Source organism: Corvus moneduloides, chromosome 22 (genome assembly GCF_009650955.1).
Source record: "Corvus moneduloides isolate bCorMon1 chromosome 22, bCorMon1.pri, whole genome shotgun sequence".
Lineage (NCBI taxonomy): Eukaryota > Metazoa > Chordata > Aves > Passeriformes > Corvidae > Corvus > Corvus moneduloides.
Window position 1 is genome coordinate 1,509,597 of NC_045497.1, and position 12,765 is coordinate 1,522,361.

A 12,765-nucleotide genomic window follows, 5' to 3' on the forward strand; every position below is an offset into this window, starting at 1 on the left:
TGTCCACTGAGAGGTGTGAGTGGCCAGTCCAGTGTCCAGTGGGAGGTGTGAGAGGCTGAGGTCCTGGTGGCCAGCCCAGTGTCCACTGAGAGGTGTGAGTGGCCAGTCCAGTGTCCACTGGGAGCTGTGAGAGGCTGAGGTCCTGGTGGTCAGTCCAGTGTCCACTGGGAGGTGTGAGTGGCCAGCCCAGTGTCCACTGGGAGCTGTCCCACCTGCCCTGGGATGGAGCTGGGAGCTGTCCTGGCATGTGGAGCATACCTGGTCGAAAAGTGGCACCAGTGGGGGCCAGGAGGGGAACACGAGGTCACAGGAACATGTGGGAATTGGGGACGGATTCCCACCTTAGGGACGGATTCCCACCTTAGGGATGGATTCCCATCTTAGGGATGGATTCCTGTCTCCTCTTGTCCCCAGGGACACTGCCTCGTTCCCCCACGGCACCAGAGGTGGCAGTGAAGGACCATCAGAGAGTCCCAGACTGGTTTGGGTTGGAGGGACCTCAGAGCTCATCCTGTGCCATGGGCAGGGACGCTTCCACCATCCCAGCCCCGTCCAACCTGGTCCCGGACACTTCCAGGGATGAGACATCCACAATTCCTCCGGGAAATCCATCCCAGGGCCCGGGCAGCTCGTGACTGACTCCGTTTCTCCTCCCTGCAGATCTCAGTCCAGGGGGTGCCCATGCTGATGGAGCACAACATCCGCAGTGCCATGGAGATCTCCCCGTTCCGGGGCCACCCCTGCACCCAGAAACCCAACCCCTGCCAGAACGGGGGCTCCTGCAGCCCCAGCATGGAGGGCTACGAGTGCTCCTGCCAGAGGGGCTTCTCTGGGGCCCACTGCGAGAAGGGTGAGGGGCCACGGGGGGCTGGAGGTGGCCATGGGGGGCTAGAGGTGGCCCAGGGAGCTGGAGGTGGCCCAGGGGGCTGGAGGTGGCCATGGGGAGCTGGTGGTGGCACAGAGGGCTGGAGGTGGCCATGGGGAGCTGGAGGTGGCCATGGGGGGCTAGAGGTGGCCCAGGGAGCTAGAGGTGGCCCAGGGGGCTGGAGGTGGCCATGGGGAGCTGGTGGTGGCACAGAGGGCTGGAGGTGGCCATGGGGAGCTGGAGGTGGCCATGGGGGGCTAGAGGTGGCCCAGGGAGCTAGAGGTGGCCCAGGGGGCTGGAGGTGGCCATGGGGAGCTGGAGGTGGCCATGGGGAGCTGGAGGTGGCCATGGGGGGCTGGAGGTGGCACAGGAAGCTGGAGGTGGCCATGGGGGCTGGAGGTGGCCATGGGGGGCTGGAGGTGGCCATGGGGGCTGGAGGTGGCACAGGAAGCTGGAGGTGGCCCCTCACCCACATGGCACTGGAGCTGTCCTGGTGGCAGCAGGACAACATGGAGGCCCAGCTGGAATTCTTGTCCTTCCTGTAATCACGGAATGGTTTGGTTGGAAGGGATTGAAAGCTGCTCTCATCCCACGGGCAGGGACACCTCCCACTATCCGAGAGATCCTAAATCAGATGGAAAACCTGGGAAAGCTCCTGCAGAAGTTCGGCGCATCCAGCAAGGGTTAGGGTGAAAAGGAGCACAAATCAGGATGTTCTTTGAGAGAAAAACCCTTGGAGAGCTGGGCTAGGGAATCATGGAATGGGTTGGGTTGGAAGGCACCTTAAATCCCATCGTTTCCCACCCCATCCATGGGCAGGGACACCTCCCACTATCCCAGGTTGCTCCAGCAATCCCAATCCACTTCCAGGGATGGGCCATCCACACTTCTCTGTGTTGGTGCCTCCCCACCCTCCCAGGGAAGAATTCCTTCCCAATATCCCACCTAAACCTCCTCTCTCTCCATTTAAACCCAATAAATCAAAATTCCAGTTCAAACCGACCTTTCCTGGCTTCCAAATGGGGCAATGCTGCAAATCCCGGGTTCTAAAGCCGCTCAGACCTCTCAGGGGGTGACATTTCACAGGGGACACAGCTTTGGGTGTGTCAGGGATGCTCAGTGAGGAAAGGGGGATTTTCCCAGAGTCCCAGCATGGACAGGAATTATCTGCCTTTCCCTGGCAGCTCCTTTTCCCACCTCCCTGTTCTTCCCCCCTCAGTGATCATCGAGAAGGCAGCGGGGGATGCCGAGGCCGTGGCCTTCGACGGCAGGACGTACCTGGAGTACCACAACGCCGTCACCAAGAGGTACCTTGGCTGCTGGCCTGAGCCGAGCCCCAAACCAGGAATTCGGGCTGATTCCAGGAGGAAAAGCTGGGATCCAGGAGCTCCAAACCAGGGCCGGTTGTTCCTGGTCCTTCCCTGCAGAGCTGCCCTGTTGGCAGAGTGTTTTCCCCCCAGATTCCCAGCTCCAGGCCTGGCTGTGGTTCTGCTGCCTGGAGGAAACTCCAGCCTGGTTTGGGAATGGGATGGAGCTGGATCCTTCATGTCCCGGGCTGGATGGTGCTGCCAGCAGGATGGGACATCTCTGCTTTGGGACACGTGTGACTGTCCCGACCTCTGCTCGTCCCCCGTGCTGGGGAGGACCCTGTGGTGTCCATGGCTGTGCTGGTCCTTGGGAATTCCCTCTGGGAATGCTGCCTGAGGTCCTCCAGGCTGCAAATCCCTCCTTCAGGAGACTCCTGGGAGTTCTGCTCAGTGCCTTTCCTCCCTCCCCACTGGGGTTAATTCCCACCTCCAGGAGGCTGGGAGAGGGTCTTGGATGGGATCCCATCCATCTGCCTGTCCCATTCCCAGTTTCCCAGCCCTGCGGGGGGGTGTCCGTGTGGAGCTGTTGTCTGTCCCTGTCTGTGTGTCTGTCCCCTCTCAATGTCGCTGTTTTTCTGTTTTCAAGCCACCTGAGCAATGAGATCCCAGCGTAAGTACGGCCCCGCCCACCCTCACCGCGTCCCCACTGCCACCCCAAACACCGGGGCAGCTCCGGGCAGGAGGAGGGGGAGGAATCTGGGGCTTCTCCCGGCATCTTTTGGGGGAAAATATTCCCATTCCAGAGGGGAGGAGGACTCGGGTGCTGACGGCAGCTCGTGGGGCTGTACAGGAGCTGCTTTACCTGGATGTGTCACATCCAGCTGTTGTCCCAGCCCTGCCACATCCAGCTGTTGTCCCCCCGGCATGCCTTAATTTAATTAGTAAGCACGATTTGAACAGAGTTTAAGGACGAGCACAGGGAAGGAAAACTCCTGTGGCTCCCTGCTCCGGCAGCAGCTGAAGGTGTTGGAGATGCAAACTCAGGGTGCTGATCCCGCCCTGATTTTTCCAGCATGGATGTGGCTTTGGAGGAGGCCGGGCTGGGCACTGGGAACCCCTCAAAACATCCCCGGTGTGGATGAGGAGTCAGAAAAATGGTCAGGGCAGGAGGATGGGGAGAAGTCCAAATGCCTGGGCAGCTGAGATGTGCTGTCTGTGTGTCTGTCCTGCACCGAAGGGAAGCCCTGCTCCATGAGGAGCATTCCCTGCTGTGGGAAGGGGGAATTTGGGGGGATCCCTGCCTGCCCCATCCCATCCCATCCCATCCCATCCCACCTCATTCTGTGCCCTCTGGGCGTGGGCAGGGCCGTGGGGGCTGAGCTGTGCCTGTGCATGGGGGGCTGCAGGGCCATCACCTGCATGCTCACAGCACCGGGAGGGGCTGGGAAGGCTTTTTTAGGATTTTTAGGATTTTTAGGATTATCCTGAGTGTCCTCCTAAGCTGGGCAGTGCCCTCCAGCACTGTGGCCTCACAACTGTGCCTGTGCACCCCCCCCGCCCCGAGCCACAGCCCTGCCAGTGACTCTGCCTGGCCCAGTGCCCTGCAGAGGGAATGTCACCATTCCCAGCCTTTTCCCAGCCAGTTTGGGCTGTGCTGCCCCATCCTGGGAGGGATCTTCTCCCAGTTCCCCCTGCTGGGCTTGGCTGCAGCCCTGCCAGGCCGTGGGCTGCCCATAAAAGTGGATTTTTTCTCCTCCAGGGTGTGCCCAGGGCAGGACCAACATTCCCATGGCTCCTCCAGCCCTGACATGCCCGTACTGGTTTTTACTGGGACATCCATTTTTATAGTTTACGTTTATTTAGGGCTGAATGAGCAGGACCTGGAGCCTGTGACACTTGCAGGGACAGCTGCGCTCCTGGATTTCCCCTTTTCCCTGCACTCCCTGTCCTCCGAGTGCCCCAGGGCTGACTCAGAGGCCACATGTGACAATCCCACGTCCAAGAGGGGAGCTCATCCCAAAGCATCCCAAGGGCAGGAGGAGGAAAAACGGCCTCAAGCTGCACCAGGGGAGGTTTGGGTTGGATATTTGGGAAAATGTCTTCTCTGGAACGGTGGTCAGGGATTGGAAGTGTTCAGAAGTTGTGTGGATGTGGCACTTTTGGATGTGGTTTTGTGAACACTTCCATGTTCCACCCCAGTTCCAATGCCTGGCAGCCCTTCCAGTGAGAGAATTCTCCCAAATATCCAATCCCAACCTCCACTGAGGGAATTCTCCCAAATATCCAATCCCAACCTCCACTGAGGGAATTCTCCCAAATATCCAATCCCAACCTCCACTGAGGGAATTCTCCCAAATATCCAATCCAAACCTCCACTGAGGGAATTCTCCCAAATATCCAATCCCAACCTCCACTGAGGGAATTCTCCCAAATATCCAATCCCAACCTCCACTGAGGGAATTCTCCCAAATATCCAATCCCAACCTCCACTGAGGGAATTCTCCCAAATATCCAATCCCAACCTCCACTGAGGGAATTCTCCCAAATATCCAATCCAAACCTCCATTGAGGGAATTCTCCCAAATATCCAATCCCAACCTCCACTGAGGGAATTCTCCCAAATATCCAATCCCAACCTCCACTGAGGGAATTCTCCCAAATATCCAATCCAAACCTCCATTGAGGGAATTCTCCCAAATATCCAATCCCAACCTCCACTGAGGGAATTCTCCCAAATATCCAATCCCAACCCTCACTGAGGGAATTCTCCCAAATATCCAATCCCAACCTCCACTGAGGGAATTCTCCCAAATATCCAATCCCAACCTCCACTGAGGGAATTCTCCCAAATATCCAATCCCAACCTCCACTGAGGGAATTCTCCCAAATATCCAATCCCAACCTCCACTGAGGGAATTCTCCCAAATATCCAATCCCAACCTCCACTGAGGGAATTCTCCCAAATATCCAATCCCAACCTCCACTGAGGGAATTCTCCCAAATATCCAATCCCAACCTCCACTGAGGGAATTCTCCCAAATATCCAATCCCAAACCTCCACTGAGGGAATTCTCCCAAATATCCAATCCCAACCTCCACTGAGGGAATTCTCCCAAATATCCAATCCAAACCTCCATTGAGGGAATTCTCCCAAATATCCAATCCCAACCTCCACTGAGGGAATTCTCCCAAATATCCAATCCCAACCTCCACTGAGGGAATTCTCCCAAATATCCAATCCAAACCTCCATTGAGGGAATTCTCCCAAATATCCAATCCCAACCTCCACTGAGGGAATTCTCCCAAATATCCAATCCCAACCTCCACTGAGGGAATTCTCCCAAATATCCAATCCAAACCTCCATTGAGGGAATTCTCCCAAATATCCAATCCCAACCTCCACTGAGGGAATTCTCCCAAATATCCAATCCCAACCTCCACTGAGGGAATTCTCCCAAATATCCAATCCCAACCTCCACTGAGGCCATTTCCTCTCCTCCATCCCTTGTCCTCAGCCCGCCCTGGCTGTCCCCTCCTGCCAGGGAGTTGTGGAGAGCAAAAAGGTCCTTCCTGAGCTCCTTTTCTCCCTCAGCCCCTCCCGAACCTGACTCCGTGCCCAGCACAGGTTGGATATTCCCTCCTTGCCGTTCTCCCGCTCTCCCTGCCCCAGCTCCCACTTCCACAGGTGTTTCCATGGCTGGAAGAGGCTCACCCAGGGGACAATTCCCGGCTCTCCTGCTCGCTCCAGGCAGTTCCTGCTTGGAAGCTGCGTGGGGTGAAGAGCTGTTCCCAGCGGGGTGGGAGAGGGAAGGAAGGCAGGGAAGGAGGGAAGGCAGGAAGGGAAGGCAGGGAAGGGTCTCCTCGCTGCCCCGCGCTTATGGCACGCTCCCCTTTTTTCCCCCATCCGAGTCCCGAGGCGCTGGATTTCCCCTCGGAGCCCAGGTGAGTGTGCCAGGCTGCCGCTGTCTCGTGCCGTGCCCGTGCCTCAGCATGTCCCCGTGTCCCTGTGTGTGTCCTGTGTGTCCCCATCCCTGCTTTTTATCCCTGAGGGATGAGCTCTGCAGAGGGGGCGCCCAGGCTGAGTGACCCTGCAAGGACATCAGGCCTTGTCCTGCCCTCTGGATGCAGCTTCCCGTGGGGATAAAAAGCTCTCGGTGGTGTCTCTGTTGTCCAGTCTGTGTCTCTGTGCCAGGAGCCTCGTGCCTGTTCCAGAGGCAAAAATCGGGATGCAAATATGGGGGAAATCCCATCTTTCCTTCCTTCCTCCCTTGGGAAAAGACCTAGAGAAGGTTTTGTTGCCTCCATCCCCTTCCTGTCACAGTCCCAGAGTGCCAAGGCTGCCGTGGCACAGCTGGCAGGGATTGTGCTCCATGAGGACAAAACCAAGGAATCTCCATCTGGATCTTGGGGAGAATCCCAGGAGAGCTGAGCAGCCCCGCTCAGGGCAGCAGGAGGATGGGGATTGGTGTTCCCAAGAGTGGCAGCTGGGTCAGAGACCTCCAGGGCTGCTCCTTGGATCCTCTGGCCTGGTTTGGATCTTCCCATCCACTCCCACAGGAATTCTGATAGCACAAAATCCGCCCCCCTTGAGGTGCATCCCAGGAGTGGGGTGGAGGTTATCCCAAAATCTGCCACCCTTGAGATGTATCCCAGGAGTGGGGTGGAGGTTATCCCAAAATCTGCCACCCTTGAGATGTTTCCCAGGAGTGGGGTGGAGGTTATCCCAAAATCTGCCACCCTTGAGATGTTTCCCAGGAGTGGGGTGGAGGTTATCCCAAAATCTGTCACCCTTGAGATGTTTCCCAGGAGTGGGGTGGAGGTTATCCCAAAATCTGTCACTCCTGAGGGCAGCAGGTGGGGACAGACCCCATGGATGTATCCCAATCCCAGGAATGGGACGGAGGCTATCCCAGCTCCCTGGGAGGAGGAGGAGGCTGCTCCAAGGAGCTGCTCAGGAGCCGCCTGTTGCTTTTCCAGCCCCGTTCTCCCTCTGCTCTCCCCGCAGTGAGAAGGCCCTGCAGTCCAACCACTTCGAGCTCAGCATCAAAACCGAGGCCACGCAGGGGCTGCTCCTGTGGAGCGGGAAGGGGCTGGAAAAGTCGGATTACATCGCCCTGGCCATCGTGGATGGCTTCGTGCAGCTGAGCTACGACCTCGGCTCCAAACCCGTCACCCTGCGCTCCACAGTCCCCGTCAACACCAACCAGTGGATCCACATCAAAGCCTCCAGGTGAGGGGGGACAGCGGGATGGGGATGGGGATGGGGATGGGGATGGGGATGAGGCGGCTGAGTCACGGCGCGGTGATCCCCGAGGATCTCTCCTTGGATGAGAGCAGAGGGCAGGCCCTGCCCTGCTGGGACACGCCGCGAAATGTCAGAGGGGACAGGCAGGAGGTGTGGAAGGGCCGTGCCTTGGATTTGGGATCTCTGAGGGTTTCACATTCTGTTCCCGGTGGGAGCAAGCCGGCCCTTTTTTATTTTTATGGGAGGTGGGAGCGGGCAAGGATCACGCCCCTGGAGTGCCAGGGATTCCTGCCACGGGATCTGGCAGGGCTGGGGTGGCTCTGTGGGATGCCACAGGGGTGCTGGAGGGGACAGTCCCCGCGGCTGGGTGGCACTGGGGCAAGGATTGTATCCAGAGGGATGCTCAGCTCTGCAGCTGGAAAAGCACTGGTGCTTCCCGGTGTCGGGATTTGCAGGGAACAGCTCTGGACCTTCCCTCTGGGGCTGTTCATTAATTGCTGGTTTTCCTCCCTCCCTCGGGAGCAGGGTCCAGAGGGAAGGCTCCCTCCAGGTTGGGAATGAAGCTCCCATCGCCGGCTCCTCCCCTCTTGGGGCCACCCAGCTGGACACGGACGGGGCCCTGTGGCTGGGTGAGTCCGGGGGAAAGGAGAGCATTCCCGTGTCCCTGGCTGAGGATTCAGAGCTGGAATGGGATGGAGATGTCCCTCCCTTCCTTCAGCACCACACCGTGGCCTCAAAATTCCTACAAATGCTTGAGGGACCAGTGCCTCTCCCTGCCATGGCGCCGTGAGGGGGTAACTGGGAATTAGAGTCATAACTGGTGTTGGAAGGGACCTTAAAGCCCCTCCAGTGCCATTCCCAGGCACATCCCACTATCCCAGGGTGCTCCAAGCTGGCCTGGGACACTTCCAGGGATGGGGCAGCCACAGCTTCCCTGGGAATTCCATCCCAGGGGCTCCCCACCCTCACAGGGAAGAACAGGGTTGGATTCTACTCACACTTTCTGGAAGCATCTGTGCTTATCTCCCTGGTCTGAGCCTGTAGTTCAGGTCTAACCTGACCTACAGGGAGTTCATATTCCAAAATTTCTCCTTCTGAAGCCCACCTAGAAGTTACCTGGAAAGCAGGATTTTTTCCACGAGGAATTTTTCCTGGGCTTCCCCAGGCTGTGTTTGCAGTCAGCCCTTTGTAACTTCAGCGTGTTTTGATGGGCCACCATTGGCAGTGCAGTCACTGAACCAAAATGCAGCTTGAATTTGGGGCCAAATTCCAAGGAGACGAGACTCGGATCGGTATTTTAGAGTAGAAATAGAGCAGTGTTTTCAACAGAAATACCAGTAGAAAGAAGTCAGTGGTTTAAGTGTCCTCAGGAAAGCGACAGGCATTGGTTGGAACTGACGTGATTTAAGCGGAAACAACGACTTAATTTTTATAAAATGAATTCGTTTAATTGATATTTATTAATGGGCAGGGAAGAGGGTTTTCCCTGCTGTTGGGAGGCAGTGCCTGGGGGTGAGTGTGTGACAGAGTGTGTGACAGCACCGGGGACAGTCTGTGTGGGACTGTGAGCGTGTGCCACCACTGGGGCTGCTCTGGCTGTCCTTGCACTGTCCCCAGTCTGTCTGTCTGTCTGTCTGTCCCCTGTTCCATGTCCTTGCACTGTCCCCAGTCTCTGTCTGTCTGTCTGCCTGTCCCCTGTTCCATGTCCTTGCACTGTCCCCAGTCTGTCCGTCCCCTGCCCCCTGCAGTGTCCCCAGTCTGTCTGTCCCCTGTTCTGTGTCCCTGCCCTGTCCCCAGTCTGTCTGTCCCCTGTGCCCTGCCCTGACCTGTCCCCAGTCTGTCTGTCTGTCCCCTGTGCCCTGTGCTGTCCCCAGTCTGTCTGTCTGTCCCCTGACCTGTCCCCAGTCTGTCTGTCTGTCTATCCCCTGCCCTGACCTGTCCCCAGTCTGTCTGTCTGTCCCCTGTGCCCTGTGCTGTCCCCAGTCTGTCTGTCTGTCCCCTGACCTGTCCCCAGTCTGTCTGTCTGTCTATCCCCTGCCCTGACCTGTCCCCAGTCTGTCTGTCTGTCCCCTGCCCCATGCCCTGTCCCCAGTCTGTCTGTCCCCTGTGCCCTGCAGTGCCCCCAGTCTGTCTGTCCATCTGTCCCCTGCCCTGACCTGTCCCCGTGCCCTTTCCAGGGGGGCTGGACAAGCCGAGCGTGCCCCACAGGCTGCCCAAGGCCTTCAGCACCGGCTTCATCGGCTGCATCCGGGACGTGCTCGTGGATCGCCGGGAGCTGCACCTGCTGGAGGACGCCCTGAACCAGCCCCGGATATTGCACTGCTCGGCCAAATAGAGCCCAGGGACCTCCCTCCCTCCCCCTCCCTCCTGCCTATTGCTGTAATTATTTTCTATTTTTGTAAACTTATTGCTTTTTATATTTTTGGGGGGGGAACAGGGAGGGCAGGAAACCCCTTTTTTCTTTCGGGTTCTTTGGGTTGCAGCCCGTGCGGGGCGGTGAGGCTCGGCCCGAACAGCAGCGACACAGAACAAACCTCGAGGCTCCGAGAAGCGACAGAAGAACTCTCCCACTGCAGCGAAAATCTTCTTCATACTTGAAGCTTCTTTTTTGGGGGGGTTTCCCCCCTTTTTCCTGGTGTTTTTGGGGCGTTGTTCGTGCCCCTGTGGGGGAAACGCTGCTGGGTGCTGGCGAGGCCTTCACGGATTCACTGCCTGGCCCCGACCCCTCCCGTGTGGGGAATTCCCGCCCTGCTCCGGGGTCTGGCTCTTCCAAACCTTCTCCTGGCGCTGTGTTCACCCGATTTCCTCCTGCCCCCCGTTCCTCTCACTGTAATTTATGTGTGTAAGGATCTCAAGTGCTTTTCTCCTTCGAGCTCTGCTCACATCAGGGATGCCACGCACTGGAAGGGAGAGAGCCGGGCCTGCTCCGGCCAGGCGGCCAAAGCTTTCGCTCTGCGCTTGTCTCGTGACTCTTTGCTGGACTGAGAGGTGCCGGGAGGGGGAAAAATGTGGATTTTTCCAGCGGTTCTCCTCCTCCTCTTCCTCTTGGACACGTGCAGGAGCAGCTGGGAAACCTCATTCCCACACTTTGTGTTCATCCGGACGTGTCCCGACCCTCCCCGGCTGCTCTTCCCGAGGCCTCCACGCCTCGGCCTCCCTCATGCTGGGGATCACTTGGAGTTCCTCTCCCCGAGCTGGGAATGCTCTGCCTCTTCCAAAGGGGCTGGGAGGATCCCTTTTCCCCTTTCAGACATCTCTTGGATGTGTCCTTCCATGACCCACAGCATTTTCCAGCCTCTGGCTCCCAGCCTGGGAATGCAGAGCTGCCATCGGAGCCTCTCCCACAAAGAGAATTTGGAATTTTTACCTTGGACTTGGAGTTTTTGGGTCTTCCACGCTCCTCTGGATGCTGCCAGCCCAGCAGGAATGGCTCCAACAGGGATGGGAGCGGGGCTGGAGAGTGTTTGGGGGGATTTTTAAGCATTTTCTTCCTGGAAAGGAAAATTTTGAGGCCAGTTTTGAAGTTTCTGGGGTGGGATTGGGAGTGGCAGCACCTCTGCCTGGAGCCTCCGGATCTCCTGGAAGCTGGAGAAGAACAGATGGATCAAAGCTCTGGAAGAAATGATCCCATCCTCCACTGGGATTCCTTCTCCATGGGAAGGATTTCCTGGTGTTTTGGGGCCTCTGTGTCCCCTTCCCACCCTCAGCTGGCAGCTGGGATTGCTCCGTGGAAAAACAACTTTAGGGAATTCATTTGCAGGATCCCACCGGGTTTTGGGTGGTAATTCCCACCCAAGGTGCCAGAATTGGGCACTTTTCCCCTAAATTTCTATCAAAAATGGGGGTTTTGGCACCAACTTTTGAGCCAGGAAAAGTGAAATTTCTTTTCTCAGGGTGAGCTCTGAACAAAGATGGAACCAAGAGGAAAAAACCTATGGAAAAACCACTTGGATCTGCTTTTATTTTGTTTAATTTGATTTAAAAAAAAAAATAGAATTCCCAACCTGTGACATTCCTGTGGAAAATCCAGGGGTTAAATATTCCCAGGGGGGGCTCTGCTGTGGCTGGGGGGGTCCTGGGGGGTGCCAAAATCCCCATTTTTGGTGGCTGCTGGCTCCAAATTGGGATTCCTGGTGGGAAATGCTGGGCTTTGATCCCAAGAGGATGGGGTGGGATGGGAGGGAGGGAGCTGGGAGCTCCCAATCCCTGTTTTGGGAATGAGATTCCCAGCTGGGCTCAGCCAGGGCTGGATGTGCCAGCTCCAGAGGGACGGCGAAGCTGCTGATTTTCGGGAATGCCGCTGAAATGAAGCCAAGAAACGACAAAAAACCCAACACAAAGCCCACAACCGAGCGAAAATAAATACAAAAACTCCGTCTGCTTTCGCTGGGGCTTGGAAATGCCTTAAACCAGGAATTTTGTGTCCTCGTGGGGGAGCAGCCGGAATTTTCAGCAGCGCCCTTAGGGCCGTGGGCTTTTTTTTTTTTTCCATAACATTATATCCAAAACCAAAACCACAAAAAGAAAAAAAAGAAAAAAAAAAAGGATATTGAGGTCGTGGGGGATTTTTTCCAGATTTGATTTTTTGGGGGGGGGGGACTTTTTTCTTTAATTTAACACCCCCGAGATGTCCGTGTGGCTTCAGGAATTCCTGACTTTGGGAGCTGCTGGCTGAATTCCGAAGGGCGATGCACGGTAGAGGAGCAGCATGATGTAACCATTACTAACTCGTGTCTTTCGTCGAATCACCCAGAAATAAAGTTTGGAAACGATTAAAGAGGTTTTTAAGGGGCCTGGTGCTTCTTTTTTTCCCTGGAAAAAAAGGAAATTCCTGCTTTTTTTTGGGGTGCTGTTTGCTGGGCAGAGGGGGGTGAAGCAGAGGGGCTCCTTCAGGTGCCTCCTAAATTCAGTTTTTCCACAAATTCCAACCCCAATCCCAGGGTTTTGCAGGATTTTTGTGCCTTTCCTTCCTCTCCTCTGGGGTCAGGGAGTGGTTTCAGCTCTTGGGAGTCTCCCCTTTTCCCTCTTTGTCTCTTTTACCGGCGTTTTCCAGGGAATTTTTGCATCCCATGGATCTCACAGCACTGAGGTGCTGCCCCTGGGGGTCGTTCCTCATGGATGGCAGCGTTTTCTCTGCTGGAAATCCATGGAAAATCAGCCTTGAGCAGGACATGGTTTGAGATGAACATTTCCAGGTGGGATTTCTGGGGTGTCCCGTGCAAGGAAAAGGAGTTGGATTTGAATGATCCCCCTCAGCCCAGGACATTCCAGCATCCACATTCCAGCTCTGACCAGCTCTTCCTGCTGGAATTGCTGTCACCTCCCTGTCAGAAAAGATGGGAATTGGG

The 12,765-nt window shown here is 56.4% G+C and overlaps 1 protein-coding gene across 5 annotated transcripts in view; it reads left to right on the forward strand.

Moving 5' to 3' along the window:
* The window catches only part of AGRN (agrin), a 94,405-nt gene extending 82,200 nt beyond the window's left edge, over positions 1–12,205 (forward strand). For all 5 annotated transcript variants that reach the window (XM_032131353.1, XM_032131355.1, XM_032131354.1 and 2 more), the window contains 5 exons: positions 661–850; positions 2,085–2,172; positions 7,178–7,402; positions 7,943–8,046; positions 9,595–12,205. In XM_032131353.1, the coding sequence (XP_031987244.1) occupies positions 661–850; positions 2,085–2,172; positions 7,178–7,402; positions 7,943–8,046; positions 9,595–9,752 (765 nt within the window). In that variant the 3' untranslated portion in view covers positions 9,753–12,205. The remainder of the gene's footprint in view (positions 1–660; positions 851–2,084; positions 2,173–7,177; positions 7,403–7,942; positions 8,047–9,594) is intronic.
* Positions 12,206–12,765: the final 560 nt, after the last annotated feature.